Source organism: Medicago truncatula, chromosome 3 (genome assembly GCF_003473485.1).
Source record: "Medicago truncatula cultivar Jemalong A17 chromosome 3, MtrunA17r5.0-ANR, whole genome shotgun sequence".
Taxonomy (NCBI): domain Eukaryota; kingdom Viridiplantae; phylum Streptophyta; class Magnoliopsida; order Fabales; family Fabaceae; genus Medicago; species Medicago truncatula.
Window position 1 is genome coordinate 6,643,701 of NC_053044.1, and position 17,825 is coordinate 6,661,525.

The 17,825-nt window shown below is 32.4% G+C and overlaps 3 protein-coding genes across 3 annotated transcripts; all 3 read left to right on the forward strand.

Moving 5' to 3' along the window:
• Nucleotides 1-2,598: 2,598 nt before the first annotated feature.
• LOC120579667 (dirigent protein 21) lies at nt 2,599-17,234 on the forward strand. Its single transcript, XM_039832310.1, has 2 exons — nt 2,599-3,213; nt 17,084-17,234. The coding sequence occupies exon 1, from the start codon at nt 2,638-2,640 to the stop codon at nt 3,199-3,201; it is 564 nt and encodes a 187-aa protein (XP_039688244.1). The 5' UTR covers nt 2,599-2,637; the 3' UTR covers nt 3,202-3,213; nt 17,084-17,234.
• LOC120579665 (dirigent protein 21) lies at nt 8,230-8,917 on the forward strand. The gene has a single exon (XM_039832308.1). The coding sequence runs from the start codon at nt 8,263-8,265 to the stop codon at nt 8,845-8,847; it is 585 nt and encodes a 194-aa protein (XP_039688242.1). The 5' UTR covers nt 8,230-8,262; the 3' UTR covers nt 8,848-8,917.
• On the forward strand, nt 16,445-17,222 carry LOC120579666 (dirigent protein 21). The gene has a single exon (XM_039832309.1). It carries the CDS (start codon nt 16,502-16,504, stop codon nt 17,069-17,071), a length of 570 nt encoding a protein of 189 aa, XP_039688243.1. The 5' UTR covers nt 16,445-16,501; the 3' UTR covers nt 17,072-17,222.
• Nucleotides 17,235-17,825: the final 591 nt, after the last annotated feature.

The window sequence follows — 17,825 nt, forward strand, 5'->3', positions numbered from 1 at the left end:
ATACTTGTTTCATTCAAAATTATTGAATGAGGCCTCAGCAGAACTCAACTGTTTTATACCATTGTAAATATTTATGGAGGTTCAATTTCATATAGCATTCTGTTATCTCATGGGAATTAAATACTTATGTTATTTCATATAGCATTCAAAATATGCATTTCTGAATGACTTTAATTCATGCCTTAGAAATCCAGGTATTAAACATGTGGTTGATGACAATCAACCACAATGTCACCCAAGTGCTACTCATTAAAAAACACAGCCTATAAAGGGACTAAAATAGTCAAAATGTTATATTAATTGAAAAACACTTTAAGAAGGTATTTTTTGTAAGGGAATTTTAAGAAGGTTTTGTAAGGATGCTCCTCCTCAAGTCTCAGATTTGATTTTCTCTGGTACTAATTTGGATGGACTAATTTACCTTTTTCAAAAAAAAAAAAAAAAAAACTTAAAGTAACAAGCTTTAGACCGGTTAAAAAATGTATAACTGACTTAGAGTTTCGATTATTACTGTGTTATTGTTTACAAACAACCGTCTAATATTGAATTGTTTTGGCTGTATAGCCAAACTAAATTAAAATATTGAATTGTTTTGAATGTTTAGACCCAATTTTTTTCATTTTTTTAATCTATGAAAACTTCTTACGAGACCCTGCCTCTCAAAATTCAAAATTTAATCATGTAGACCTATTTTTTTATTTTTTTTTAACTTTTTGAGTTTTTCAAATTTTCAAAAAAATTCAAAACTATTTGCGTTTGTCATATTTTCTATTTTTTGTATTTTTATATTATTTAGATTTTATTTGATAGGGTTTTTCATTTTTCACTTTGTTTTTAGTATTAGGGATATCATTGGTATTTCCTGAATCATTACTTTTCCTAGTTTTAGAGCATGATGATGCATGACTGGGTCCAAACCTGAAGTAGTTTAGCAAGGTAAGCAATAGTAATAACACAAAACGATGAGAAGACTCTAACAGAGCTAACAATTGAAAATTCTGAATCTAGTTAATTTTGTTGGTAACACAAGTGATTATGTCGGTTGTTTCAAAGCGATCAGAGCATTTATGGAGTAGAGGAATCATCCATCAGTGATTATGTTCTTATGTTTATTTATTCATATGCATTAATATTTGTTTGAGAAATGATATTTGAACATTTTTGCAACAACTTTCTCTCTTATACTCACATTATTTTCTATTTTATCTCTCTATTGTTATGGTTTCCGTGCCAATACCACTTTTTTCTTTGTAAAATATGATTGTCAAATAAGTTGTCACCAAATTGATTGTTCAAATAACACTCCTCAACATAAAAATAGAGTATAAGTGAATAGTTTGTATATGGTGTTGGATTTGTGTCTATCATTTGTGTTTAGTTATCATTTCTCTTAACATAAAAATGGAGGGTAATGTACTTTAAATATCTTTTTATAAAATAAATTGTAATTTACTCTAAAAATAGAGTGTATGTTTTTCTAATTTATTTCATTTGTTAATTTTGTCTTATTATCTCTAAACGCACTTACAAGATCTTTATTTAAATTTTGCATTAGGCCTAAAAATACATTGGACTGGCCCTCTTTTGTAGTCATTTGAGTCTCTTTTAGTTTTATTTTAATTACAAATTCAATCACTCTAGTTTAAGCTTTTGAGTTGTTTATCCAGTATAAAATGTCTGTTAATTTGCACAAATTTGTTAACTTAGACTCACTTTTTGTTATGAACATATTTATATCACAATTACAAACATTAAAAAAAAAAAATAATTCAATGGTTTTGACAACCTAAAATAAGGCAAAACAGTTTTGCCAAAAAAAACGGTTATATTTTTCATTTTTTTAAAAAAATACATAATTATTCTTCGTTAATAAATGATTTATAATAATAATAGGTGTATATTTTTATCCAAATAAAAAGGTGCATATTATTTGCTAACTTAAACCTTCATATTTTTTATCGGTCTAAGTTAACAAACTTTATATATATTTTGCATCACACCAGCACACAAGTTTCGAATGTTAGCATTCATCTATTTTGCATCAATTTTTAATGTATTAAATTCATAAATTTTTATAAAAAATTACTATGTAAAAAATCCTTAACAAAGTTTCTTAAGAACACTCATTAATATTTCTCATACAATAAATATAAGTTAGCACCTAGGGAAAGAGTAACACATATGTAGATTAACGTGTCATCTTGTTCTTATGTGGTGCCAATCGTGCCATATAGCAACTATGAGTAATCAATAATGAGAGGGTAAATATTGTAAAAAAAATATAAAAAAATCATGAGAGGGTAAATAAAACATGACAATATTTGTTAATCGAGTATCGTGAAGATCGTGGATGAATAAAATATTCAATATCTATCCCTGTGAGCTTAGCTCAGTTGGTAGGGATATTGCATATTATATGCAGGAGCCGTGGTTCGAACCCCGGACACTCCACTTCTCCACAATTAAATTGTGTGAGCTCTAGCCACTAGACTATTTGACCAAAAAAAATAAAATAAAAATATTCAATATCTACAACGTTATCTTTTCTCCTTTTGGAAAAATATCTACTACTTACGTCTTTATAAGTAAGTGTCAATTGTTACACATTATCGTAAAGTTATATCCACTTATACTCAAATGGCTACATCTCTTAGATTCTTCTTTCTCTTCACTGTCACTTTCATATTTGCTCAATTTTTCACTACCAATGGAATGTTCTCCGAACAATCCAACATCATGTTACCAACAAATAAACAAAGCACTGAAAAATTAACCCACTTGCACTTTTTTTACCATGACATATTAGAAGGTAAAAATCCAACGGTTGTACAAATTATTGATCCATCAAATACGATTGGTTTCGGAGCAAGTTACATGATGGACAACCTCTTAACTGAAGAACAAGAGATAACCTCAAAACCTGTTGGTAGAGCTCAAGGGATGTTTGGTTTGGCATCTTTGCATGACCGTGGAATGGTTATGTTAATTAATCTTGCTTTCACTGAAGGTGATTTTGCTGGTAGTACTCTTAGTATGCTTGGAAGGAATCCTGTTCAAGACACTGTTAGAGAACTGCCTATTGTCGGCGGCACCGGCGTCTTTAGGTTTGCTAGGGGATATGCTATTGCTAAGAGTGTCTGGGAGATTTCAACATCTGAGCATTTTGTTGTTGAGTATGATGTCACTGTTTCTCATCCATAGAACTCTTGCAAGTTCTTGTTGTTTGAATAAATAATTGTGTATCTCTTACATCCTAGTGGTTTGATTTGAGAACATTTTATGTACCTATTTGGGTTTCGATTTCGGATTGTGTTTTATTTGAGTTTGTGTTGGCCACTAGGCCAATACCAAAATAAAAACAAATTCCGTTTCCCTTCACATTTTGAGCAATGAAGCAGAAGTAGTTGTCATGGATTTTCATAAATCGAAATTTCTAGATTGAAAAATCTCTTGTAATATGTAAGCAAGCATCCATGCGTAATCTAGTTTTTTCTATAACATTTTCTTCGATTAGGAGGTGGTTTTGGGTAATTTTTTTACCCAAAATTACGCATCTTCATCGTTCTTTATCTATTTCAATGTAAATATGTGATTTTCATGTAGATTTAAGTTTTTATTTTTTATTTTTTTTATTTTATAATTTTGTCGTATGACTGCGCCAGTTTGTTGTTTGTCGTCTTCTGCGACATTGTTTTATTTCTCGTCTTGTTGAAGTGTTTATTTGCTTCATATTGAAAGATAAGTTATTCAATAGTAATTTAGACGTCAATGTTACATATCCAGAGACATGAGTATTCTAGTCACATTAATTTTGGTATATTATTTCTAGACATTTTGCCGTGGTATTCTATTAATTTAGATGTTGTGAGTATGTTTGTAGATTCATCCTCTATATTTTTAGCGCTACTAGATGATTTACTCTATCAATTTGAACGAAGGAATGAATATCGTTTTGCTTTTATAAAAAAACAATAGCTTGCCCTAATTTTTTAGTGAGAGAAACTCTGTCTTCTCTCTAAGTTTTCTTCCTCTTTCACTCATCGAGGAGGGGTGATTTTAGGTCAATTTTTGACCTAGAATCACCCATCTGCATCTTTTTTCCCCTTTCTTTCAATCTAAATAAGTGATTTTCACATACATCAAGTTTTTCTTTCGTGTTTTTTCGTGATTTCGTCGTCTTAGTGCAACATTGTGTTGTTCATCGTCTTGTGCGGCGTTGTTTGATTTCGCATCTTTTGTTGTGTAGTGTTCGTTTGGTTCGTATTGAAAGATCAGCTTTAGACAATCACAAATTCAATCAATAATTTAGACGTCAACGTTCAGATCCAGAAGCATGGGTATTTTGGTGATTTAGATTTCATCATATTATTTGTAGGCATTTTGCCGTTGGATGCTATTAACTTGGGTGCTATGAGTTTGTTCGCAGATTCATCCTATACGATTTTAGCGATATTGATCATGTTATTGTCTCTAATGTATTCTATCAATTTGAATGAATGAATATCCTTTTTTTTTTGTAAAAAAAAAAAAAAACAATATTAATTGTTGTTAACTGAAAAAAAAAAATATTAACTGTTATTGGATTCAACAAAATTTTGACTAAGAAAAGTATTTCCTTAATTCATCACTTTTCACCATTTTTCAATATAATATTTCAATTTTTATCCACTTATTCAAAGCTCCAAAGACACTTTTGAGCATTTTCTTAATTGTTGTTATTCTCAATTCAAAATTGTTAGACTTGTAAAAAAAAAACTTGTATGAATAAAAGTGATGGACGTTAGTGTATGGTCTTGACAATTCATTTATGCCCCAATTCAAGAAAAGCTCTTTAGTCCGCATACACTTGAACTTGCACATCAGTTGTTAGAGGCAACAACAGGACACGCCGCCTAAACACGTTACCAATAAGACTTTTGACATAAGAAGTCGATCAAACACTTGTTCAATCTCGGCTTTGATACCACTATTAGGTCATGAGGGAGATCCGAACATCAAATACAATATGATAAAGACCGCACAAGTAAGTTTATGCAATATCTCACTTATAAAATTTTGCTAAATTACACTAGAGGTCTTTTAAATTAGGGTTAATAGGTCTTTACACCCCTGTAATATAGGTCATTTCCAGTTTTTCCCCATGTAAAATAATTTTTTTGATTACCCCATGTAATTTTTTTTTTTGTTTTGATTTACCCCCTAATAGACCAAATAAAAAGCAATTTTATTTTTTTTTCCTAGCAATTTTAATAAAAATATCATTGTCTCACATTTAATTATACAATTTTTTTTACTTTATGACATGATGAAAAGTGATACTCGATTTAGTACGAGGGGATAATCTTGTCGAAGACATGGCATGTGACATTATCTTAGACCACTTTATTTCAGACAGGTTAAAGTTATCCAACTTTGTTTGTAGGGTAATGAGGTTGGCACCATACGTTATTGAAAATTTTGAATAGAATGAAAAGTATTGCCTCGTGTGCCATCACTCAAATAAACAATCATATTTTCTCTGTAAATATGGTCCTCGGGAACAATTTTTTCTATAAAATAATCAACACAAACATTCACATGAAAAAATAAAAAATCAACACAAATATTATTTCCAAAAAAGGAAAAATCCTATAAACATTGCATAATCTTCATTACAAGAAATGTATAACATGGAGGGTGATGGTGAACGACTTCCTGTGCATAAACTTAATCATTTTGTTTTGGATCTCTCTAAGTTGAGAAAGAATGTAAATCAAAATACAAGGAAAGAAATTCGCAAGACTCAACGCAAGCTTAAAGCTATTCGTAAACATGTGGATGCTTCTAATGTGAATCGTTTTAATATGCTACGTCATAGACTGGATACATAGTTGATTAAAGATGTTGTCTATTCCTTCAAAAAAAAAAAAAAGATGTTGTCTATTTAAAAGAGAGCAAAAATATTTTGGGGACCTTAATACGAAATTTTTCCATGCGGTAGCCACTACAAGAATAAAGTTGAATAAAATTGAGTATTTTTAGAGTATGGAAATGGCTTTGAATGTCGGTCTGAAGATGGTCTGAAGCATATTGCAGGTGACTATTTCATGCAGTTATTTCAAAGATCAAATGGCTCCCGTGCCAATGTTATTAATTTGGTTCATGCCTCCCTCATCGGGGAATATAATGCTATGTCAACTGCTTCCTTTACTATAGAATAGTTCAAACATGCAGCTTTTTCTATGCAAGCAGATAAATGTCCAGAGTTAGATGGATTTAATCCGGGTTTTTACCAACATTTTTGGGACACTTGTGGTCATGAAGTATATCAAGCAGGGTGCAAATAGTTTGCAAACTGTGTTTTCCCGCCTCATGTCAATTCTACTAATTTTACACTTATCCCTAAAGGTGATACTCAGGTATTCATGAATGATTGGCGGCCTACTACACTTTGTAATGTTATGTATATAATATAATTGTAGCCAAGTTTCTTGCTAATAGATTCAAATAGGTGCTTGATCGGTGTATTTCTATTAGTCAATCAACTTTCGTCCTAGGTAGATATATCCTCCATAATGCAATGGTGGCCATTGAGATTGTTCATTTTGTGAAGGCAAAAGCTAGAGGGAAAAGTAGAGAGGTTGCACTTAACTTGGATATTGGCAAAACATATGATCGACTGGACTGGGAATATTTACGTGATATTATGGTTCAAATGAGTTTTTTCTCTCATTTGGTTAGTTGGATCATACTTTGTATTGACTCAATTAATTGATCTTTGTTAATGGAGCATCTGTAGGCCCTATTGTGCTAGATCACGGTCTCTGCCAGTGTGATCCCCTTTCACCATATCTTTCATTATTTGTGTTAAAGGTATCCTTCCTAATTCGTGAAGTTAATGCCGTAATGAGACAAGGGGTGCCATGATATGCACGAATTATTTCACATCTTCTCTTTCTCGATGATTGTTTTCTTTTCTTTAAAGCTTGTGAAAGAGAGAAATTTGTTATGAAAAATATTTTGGCCACATATGAAGCGGCTTCGGGGCAAGCCATTAATATACAAAAATCAGAACTATTTTGTTGCCGCAATATTCAAGAACCTCATTGTCACCACTCTTGGTGTTTGTCAAGTTCTAGGCACCTGTAAATACCTTGGGTTGCCGTCTATGATTGGAATAAGTAAACATGCAAATTTTTAAGTTTATAAATGACCACATGTTGAGTAAAATAAATTTTTGAAGTAGTAGGTCTCTCTCACAAGCTGGAAGGAAATTCATTATTAAATCAGTATTGTAGTCTTTCCTATCATACGTGATGAGTGTTTTTCTCCTTCCGAGATCACTCAATAATGAAATTGAGAGAATGTTAAATTCCTTTTGATGGGGTCATAATTCAGCAAACTCTCGAGGCATGCACTAGTTGTCATGATAAATACTTTATACTCCTAAGATGTTTGGTGGAATGGGTTTTAAGAGTTTAAGGCGTTTAATATGGCTATGGTTGGAAAGCATGCTTGGAAGTTGGTTGCTAATCATAGTCTTTAATCAAGATGATTAATTACTTTCGAGCTAATATATGCCATAATCCCTGGTATGTTTGGCGTAGTATCTGGAGTTTGAAAGATGTAATTCGGCAAGGTTTACATCGGAGTATAGGTATGAGATAACGAATATCGGTCTGGGACCATCCTCGACTTTGTAATGTTGCGCGTATTTTGCCAACCACTCCTCAACATTTGGCGTGGCCACATATCGGTGTTGCAAACTTGATGGTTACACCTTTGAATCAGGTTGGCCTTTGCATGTGTATTCGAGATGATGAGGGTCGTTTTCGGCTGGACAAACCTGAATGGTTGAACCCACTCCTTGATGTGGACTTGAGGGAGGCTTTAGGTTTATTATCAGCACTTCATTCGGTGCGTGACCTGTGGTTTGGTATTGTGAATTTTGAGCTTGATTCCAAAATTCTGGTGGATAGTATCTATGGTGGTAAGAGTGACGTTTGTAATTATAGTACAATGATCAATGATTGTAGATTCATGTTAGCTTTTGATTTAGTAATCTCCGATGTTAGGTTTATTACGAGATAAACCAACGAAGTCACTCATAGTTTCGCTAAAGGGGCTCTGTGGAATGCTTGTTTCCATATTCATATGCTATAAGTTTCTTCTGGTAAAAAAAATAAAAAATAGAACTTTTTTTAGGAAGAAAAAAAGTACATACGCCTATATAGCATTGCTCTCTCTTTGAATTTAAACAAAAACCAAATAGGAAGGAAAAAAATGTATCTTAGAACAATGACTCTTTCACATAGTTTCATCTTCCTCTTCTCACTCACACTCATTTCCACTCAACTAACAACCACAAATGGAGTTTTCTCAAAACAATCAAACATCATATTACCCTCCGAACAACAAACTACAGAGAAGCTAACACATATCCATTTCTACTATCATGACATTAGAGGCAACAAAAACCCCACCATGTTACAAATCATTGACACACCACAAAATGTAGCTAATGGATTTGGTTCAACTTTTATGATGGATGATGCAATGACTGAAGGACCAGAATTAAGTTCAAAACACATTGGAAGAGCTCAAGGGATGTTTGGTCTTTGTTCACTACATGATATTGCAGAGTGTATGTTGATAAATATGGTTTTTAATGAAGGGAAATATGCTGGAAGTACTCTAAGCATGTTGGGAAGGAATCCTATTACCAAACAAAATAGAGAAACCTCTATTGTTGGTGGAACTGGTATTTTTAGATTTGCTAGAGGGTATGCTATTGCAAATAGTGTTAACTCCATTTCTACACCTGAACATTATGTTGTTGAGTATAATATTACTGTTTCTCATCCTTAAAATGCTCTTTTGAAAAAGAGTTAGAGATGGTGTTAATAAAGCTTCAGCTACTTTTTTATTTTTTTTGTGAGTGAGGACTTTGATTGTTTTGTTTGCTGCATGTGTTTATTTCTTATATATTTTAATTAATATATACTATGTTGATGTGTTTTGTTAAGTTTCTGAATGATTTTGATTTGATTGTTAACATTATAAGAATAAAAATCGAGTTAAGAATGAGTGAAATTGATAATTTTTTATAGTTAGAAAAAGGACAAATAACATAAGGTGGAATCTCTCAAACTTGAGACGAATAAAACAAAACATGTTAACATCTAAAGGACACCTGAAATTTTGAGTGAGTTCGCATGTTTCATTTCATAAGTTCCAAATCACACTGGCTGTGGTGATAGTAACTAGTAAAAGGTACTTCAAAAAATGAATGATAAGAAAACAAAATGAATTGGACAAAAGTTACAAAAATTAAAGAAACGAAAATTACAACAAATATTATGAATAGTTAAGCCAGCAAACATTGTTCTCTATTTCCTACACAACAATCTAGTCAATTAATTAAGACCAAGTTTTTGGTTTTTTGAAATGGACAAAAAGAGTTCTTAACTATACTAGGTTAGTACTATTGTTTCAATTATAAGGGTTTGAACTCTATTCTTCAACTCTTTTATCTTAACTCAAATCAGATTTAAGTTAATATGTTTTTGCCGTATAAAATGATGTCTACTCTAATTTTAATATCTAACTATAAACGTTGATTACTTGTGGAAAACCATTTTCATCCTTACTTGTGGACAAGACATTTGCTTTCTCATTAGCAGCAAGACTACAACCCATCAAAATCTCAACTTTCACCCAAGGATACAATTTTAACTTCAAACGTTTACAAATAGAGCTTAAAAAAATATGGCACGGGCACAAATGTTAGATATTTCACTAGTAAAAAAAGAAAAATTAGCGATGGAAATTTCCAAAGGAAAAAATGAAACCCCACACAAATTTTCTCATCGCAAAATTTAGTGTAGAAATAGAGAAGGATTTCACGTTTTTCCTTGCTGATTTTTGTTCTTATAGTAGTGTTTAAAAGAAAGTGTTTCTTAGAGACCTCAAATGTGTATACATTGAGAGCGATATAGATAACAAAGAATGATGCAATAGATTGATGATGCGATAAGAAGAGAGAGATGGAGAGAAAAAAAAAAGTGTTGACACTACATGAAAAATGGGTTATAGCTTTGGCCGATGTGAGAGTTAACTTAAAATCAGGTTTATGCAGAATCGTGGCACGACGGCTGAGCTTCGCGGCACGATGGAGGTTTTAGTTTTTTGGGCAAGGCACTGGAAAAATCGTGGCACGATGGGGTCGCATCGTGGCACGATGGTGCGCTGGCGGATAAAAATAAAACGGATTTTTGGGAGCAGATTTGTTACAGTTTTTGTTACAGATTTGTTACAAATTTTAGACAGATTTGTTATAGATTTTAAGCAGGACTTTTACTATAAATATAGACATTGTATCAAAGCAAACTCTGAGAGAGATAGAGAGAATCACTATTAGGATTGGAGTCTCTTGGTTACGGGAAGAGATCGAGACTTTGGGTAGAATTAGGCGGGAGACTATTCTTGTAATCCATTGATTTCTCTTTGTAACGTTACTCATCAAATAGTGGATCGGAGGGCTGCTCTCTCCCCCAGACTAGGTCAGATTGGACCGAACTGGGTCAACAAATTTCTTTGTGTTCTTCTTCTTCTTTGTGTTCTTCTCGCCGTTGTTTTCTACTTTTGGCTTGTATTTATTATTCCATACGCTTTGATTTTGGTTGCTTAATTATCCCTTGCTCCACACATCAAGTTGTTATTGGTATGATTTTTCATCGAATTCACAACAGCCGAAAATATGATGCTAAAATGCAACAACAAAAAAACGAGACAGTACTAATATCCTTTTAAGAAGCTGAACATTAATACATCAGAGACTCTAAAGTCCCTAGCCAAGCAAAGAAGAAACAAACAATAAGCAGGCCAACTAAAACTAATGTCTGCGAAATCAAAATTATTCTATGAATATGAGGGAAATTCAAATCTATGCTAGATATAAAAACAACTGATACTCCTAAAGCTAAAGCTCCAAGGTTGAATGTTAATCCTGGTATCTAACAATCTAGAAGAATCAAGAAAGTGAAACATAACAAGTTAAGCCACATGCAACAGAAAAACGGAGGGAATACGACACCCTACAAAAAAGGATCTTCAAGGTTGAACAACTTTAGAGGTACCCTTCTGGCCACGTGTTCTCATTTCTGCCGAGTTGAAACTAGCATGTTTCTCCTTGTATTACATCATGAAGATAAACAAGAGAATATGTGATTACTTGCGTAGCAAGTTATCAAGATAGTTAGCAATATTAGTTTCTATATTAGTTAGCTATCTTATTTTCTATCTTCAATGTTACTACTACTACTATATTACTGTGCTCCTCCACCATGCCTATATAAGTTGTAACCTCTATCATTTGATCAATAACAAGAATATTATTCTCTCATCTCTTCTCTCATAATATGGTATCAGTAACTTTTCCCTAAGAGTTGGGAAAGTTAGTTACGACTCAGTTATAGTGCTTCCGCCATTAAAGCTTCCATTTGAAGCTTTCTTCTTCTTCTTTGCTTCACCTTGAAGCTTCTTCCTTTTCTTTTCTCTCTTCTTTGTGTATTATCGCATTTTCTTCTTCACTTTCTCTTGCGCTTTTCTTCGCAATTTTCATTGCTCTTTACTTGAGCTCTGCTTCCATGGCTCCTCGTCAAATTTCTCCTAATTCTGACACATATTCACTTCACTTCTATATGTGCATCCTAGTGAGGGCCCTAATTCCCTCGCAATTTCACCAAAATTGAACGGTTCTAACTACCTTGCATGGAGCCTTTCAATGCAACATGCTTTAGGTGCGAAGAACAAGATATCTTTCATTGACGGTTCCATTCCAATTCCTGATCATGAAGATCTCAATCGCAATGCTTGGGATCGCTGCAATCACATTCTTCATTCATGGATCTTGAACTCTGCTTCAGATTCCATTGCTCATACTATCGTTTTTCATGACAATGTTATCTTAGCTTGGGTTGATTTGAAAGAACGCTTTGCTAAAGTTGATCGTGTTCGAATTTCATCTTTACGTTCCACCATTAACAACCTCAAGCAAGGTAACAAGTCCATTTTGGAATATTTCATTGAACTTCGCACTCTTTGGGATGAATTGAACTGTCATAGACCAATTCCCAACTGCACTTGTGTTCATCCATGTCATTGTGATTCTATTCGTCTTGCTAAGCATTATAGAATTAAAGACCAAATTATCCAGTTTTTAACCGGATTGAATGAGTCTTTCTCTGTTGTTAAGACTCAAATTCTTCTCATGGACCCTCTCCCACCTATCAACAAAGTGTACTATTTGGTTGTCAGGAAGAAAGCCATAATACTTTACTTCCTTCACCTATCTCTATTGATGAATCAAGCATCTCTGTCAATGCTTCTGATTCTAGGAAATATACTAGTAACAAGGGCAAGGGTTTTTCTGGCAATGGTGGTAAAAAAACTGGTAGTAGGTTCTGCACTTTCTTCCACTGTTACAATCACATAGTTGAATTTTGCTATCAAAAACATGGTCATCCCAATTTTAACAAGGCTAGCTCTTCTTCTCATATTGCTAATGCTGAAACTTCTGAAGCAAGTAAGCATATAAACTCTTCTGATGTGGTAGCAGCAAGTTCCAATTTCAGTTTGACACAAGAAAAGTATGATCATCTTGTGTCTTTGCTGCAACAGGCAAATTTACTTTCCTTAGCTTCACCTCCTTGTGGACCTGTCTCCAATCATATCAACACTTCTTCTTCTCTAGGTCATCACCTGGTGATGCTTCTCAGTCATGTATCTATGGTATTATTTCATGTTCTCTTCAAACAAATTTTGAGTATTGACTTTTAGATTCAGGTGCTAATGGTCATATATGCTCCTCTTTGTCTAGTTTTAATTCATTTTACAAAATAAAACCTATTAATGTTAATCTACCCAATGGTACATATGTGTTAGTTCATCATGCTGGTAACATTTCTTTTTCTTCCAATTTATATCTCACTAATGTTCTATATTCTCCTGCCTTTACTTTGAATCTCATTTCTGTTTCAAAACTATGTGATTCTCTTTCTTGTTTTGTACAATTCAGGATTTGAGTACCCAGAAGATGATTGGTTTGGGTGAAAAGTTGAATGGCTTATACAAATTGGTGGTGAATGCTTCTGCTTCAAATCATCCTCCTTCGTCTTCTTTCAATGAAGTTTCCCATACTCTTTGTAATTCTACTAGTTCTTCAATTTCTTATGTAAATGTTTCCAATGTAATTCCTACTTCAGTCTTATGGCATTTTAGATTGGGGCATCTCTCTCATCAGAGACTAGCTCAAATGCATACTTTGTATCCCTCTATTTCATGTGATAATAAAGCTATATGTGATGTTTGTCACTTTGCCAGACACAAGAAATTATCTTTTACTCATAGTATTTCTCATGTTACTTCTAAATTTGAATTATTGCTTTTGACATTTGGGGTCCTCTTGCTATTTCTTCTATCCATAATCATAGATATTTTCTGACCATTGTAGATGATTTTAGCAGATTTGTTTGGACAATTTTACTCAAAACTAAATCTGAAGTTTTTCATCATGTCAAACAATTTATCACTATGATTGAAAATCAATATCACATTGTTCCTAGGGTTGTTAGATCAGATAATGGTTCTGAGTTTCTCATTCCTGACTTTTATGCTTCTAAAGGAATTGAACATCAAAGATCTTATGTTGAGACTCCCCAACAAAATGGGAGAGTTGAAAGAAAGCATCAACATATATTTAATGTTGCTAGGACTCTTTTGTTTCAATTTAAACTCCCTAAGAATTTTTTGTCTTCTGTTGTTAATCATGCAACTTTTCTGATCAATGGAGTCTCTACACCTTTACTAAATAATCTTTCTCCTTATCAGCTTCTATATGATTCCCTTCCTAATGTTAATGTCTTTAAAGTTTTTGGTTCACTTTGTTATGCCTCAACTCTTCAATCCCATATAACTAAGCTTGATTCTAGGGCCTGAAAATGTGTTTTCTTGGGATACAAGTCAGGATATAAGGGTTATGTTCTCTTTGATTTACATTCTAGAGAAATTTTCATCACCAGACATGTCACATTTCATGACCATATTTTACCTTATGTCTCTCATAGTGCTAAACATTGGGAATATTTTCCTTCTCAATCTTTTACTACTTCTCAACATGTTTCTGATAACCTTGAACCTATTCTTCCTTCTCCTCCTCTTGTCATTGACTCTCCTTCCAATATCATTTCTTCTGATCAGTCTTCTCCTGATATACAAGTTCTTAAGAGATCCTCAATAGCTAGGCATCCACCACCACATCGCAATGAATTTGTATGTCATATTTCAAATCAATCATCTCCTATATCTTCTGATAATGTCTTTTATTCTATTACAGATTCTCTTGCAATAATTTGTCTAATGCTCATCTTCATTATGTTTTGTCCCTACAAACACACACTGAACCCAATAATTTTGCATCTTTTTTCTCTTTCTTTCAATCTAAAAAGGTGGTTTATACATATATCAAGTTTTTCTTTTGTTTTTCGTGATTTTGCCGTCTGAGTGTGGTGATGTGTTGGTTGTCGTCTTGTACAGCGTTGGTTGATTTCGCGTTTTGTTGCGATGTTCGTTTGGTTTCTATTGAAAGATCGGTTTCAGGCAATTACAAATTTAAACAATGATTTGGGACGTCAACGTTGCAGATCCGGAAGCTTGGGTATTCTTGGGACTTAGATTTTATCATATTATTTGTAGACATTTTGTCGTTGTATGCTATTAACTTGAGTGTCGTGAGTTTAATTGCATATTCACCCTTTACGTTTTTAGCAATGTTAGATATATCATTGTATTTGATGTACTCTATCCGTTTGAATGAATGAATATCGTTTTGGTTTTGGTTTTGTTCCAACTTAGTTTTTATGCAACAAAATACTTTTAGAAATATCACAAGAAGCAAGTGACATATAGTGAATGGTGGCTTTAAAAAAACTAAATAACATCACTCAAAATTATATAAATCAACCCAATCATTCCAAAGAAGCAACTACAATAAAGTCACATATTCACTTAATAAGGAAATTCAAAACATATCTAAAATTCAGCATAATAACAGTACAAGACCACTTTGAATGCAACAATGAGATAACATAGTCATTTGCAATGTAACAGATTCATGATAGAGTCATTTATAGAACATACCAAAGCCATTTTTAATATTACAGAGTCATAACATATTCATAATAGCATAACAAAATCATAACTGAGCATGGTAAAATCAGCAGTAATAAGTATACATTTAACAACACTTAATTTAAGATAAATTACACCGTAACTTAAAAAAATTAGTGATCAATATTTTAACTTTCTCGGTCAATATTCTTAGATTTATCAATTTAAAAACTCAATAGAAATTAACATCATGAAAAATAAACATTCCCTAATTCATCCTCAACAATTATTACACAATACTCAATTGAAACTCGTCTCACAAGTCACAACCTTTAGGCTTTATCACAAAAGTGAGTTTTAGACACCAAAGGCAAAATGACAAGAATAGAAGCAACTATCTCTAACAATAATAAAAAACATGTATTTGAATCTTAACTTATAAGGTTCTAAATCATTTGACAAATGTATAATCGTACTCACTTGAAGAAAAACTAGATCTACAACTTCGAAGTGGATATAGTGAGATTTCTAACTCTCAAAAGAAAGTATATGAATGAATAAAGAATCAAAAGAATAAGATATTATATGATGTAATGTGATAGAAAATTGCTTGTGTGACCGTTTAATATTCAGGTGATAGGTACAAAAAAATAATTATGACACCACATATGATTATTTACATACATGTTTTCTTCTTCTTATTTTCAAATTCAAAACTAATTTTTCAAATATATATTTCAACAACGACCTTATAAATCAAGTAATCCATCAATTTCGTTACAAACCAATACTGACTAATACATTTAAAACCGTTAACCTTGAGAGCGGTGAAGTTGAATATATAAACAATAGTGCAGACATTTTATGACTATAAAGATCAATTTATTACAAAAAGAAATTAACTGATTACCTTGTTACAAACATAACATCTGATTCAAAGAACTTTCAAAAATCTGATTTAAATAACTAAATAATAATATATCATCAACAAAAATAACCAAGTCTCTTAGATGTTTTTTAGTAATTATTATTTTACTAGTTTGCATATCTACCAAATAACAGGTAAACCCTTGAACACGTTGTTACGTGCTACGTGTCTTTATCTCCACCATCTAAAAGAAATAAAAATATTCGGATTATTTATATTATAATATAATATAATGCCTTGCAAAGATCGTGACCTCGTGGGTGAATAAAATATTCAAAATCTATCATACATTTAATTTCAAGCCAAATAAAAAAAAATTCTAGGACACCAAAAAAAAAAAAAAAAAAATTCTCTATTAATACCGAAAGAAAAATATTCTCTACATATAAGTGTCACTTACCACACTTTATTGTAACATTATCGTCCATGGCTACCTCTCTTAGGTTCTTCTTTCTCTTCACTCTCACTCTCATATTTGCTCAATTTTTCACTATCAATGGATTATTCTCCGAACAATCCAACATAATGTTACCAACAAATCAACAAAGCACTGAAAAATTAACCCACTTGCACTTTTTTTACCATGACATCTTAGAAGGTAAAAATCCAACGGTTGTACAAATTATAGATCCATCAACTAGTTCACCAAGTGGATTTGGAACAACATTCATGATGGACAACCTCTTAACTGAAGAACAAGAGCTAACCTCAAAACCAGTTGGTAGAGCTCAAGGGATGTTTGGTTTGGCATCTTTGCATGACCGTGGAATGGTTATGTTAATTAATCTTGCTTTCACTGAAGGTGATTTTGCTGGTAGTACTCTTAGTATGCTTGGAAGGAATCCTGTTCAAGACACTGTTAGAGAACTGCCTATTGTCGGCGGCACCGGCGTGTTTAGGTTTGCTAGAGGTTATGCTGTTGCTAAGAGTCTTTGGGAGATTTCAACTTCTGAGCATTTTGTTGTTGAGTATGATGTCACTGTTTCTCATCCATAGACCTCTTGCAAGTTCTTGTTTTTGGATTGTTATTACTATGTGTCCATAGGCTTTATGCGTTTATGGCATAAATAATTGTGTATCTCTTCACATTTTGAGCAATGAAATAGTTGTCATGAATTTCATAAATTAAAATTTCTAGTTTGAAAAATCTTATGGTAATGTGAAATTAAGTATCCATGTAGGTACTCTAGCTATTTTATATTTAATGATACAGTTATTGTCTACTCATTATATATTTAAGTTGAAAATTCATGAATGATTTAATTCCTTGATTCAAATTGGGGTTTAACCTGGACAAGTAGAGCTTGCCATTGGTAAACTTAACTCTGCTAAAATAGAAAATGTTCAGTATGGAGAAGGTTTAAAACACAACTTACTTAGCATAAATCAATTGTGGGATAGTGGTTTTGAAGTTGTTTTTAAACCTAACATATATGAAATAAGACAAACCTCCTCTATAAAACTATTTTTTCAGGATCAAGTAAAAAGAACTTATATGTCTTAGATTTAGATGAAATATCAGTTGAATCATGTTTTATATCTCTTGAAAAAGATAAATGAATTTGGCACAAAAGAGCTAGTCATATAAGTATGAAAACTATTGTTAAACTTTATCAACTTGATCTAATAGAGGTTTGCCTAAGATTAGTTTTGAAAAGGAGAAGATCTGTGAAGCTTGTGTTAAAGAAAACAAGTTAAAAGCAGTTTTAAAACAATTGAATTTATTTCAACTCAAAAACATTTAGAGCTT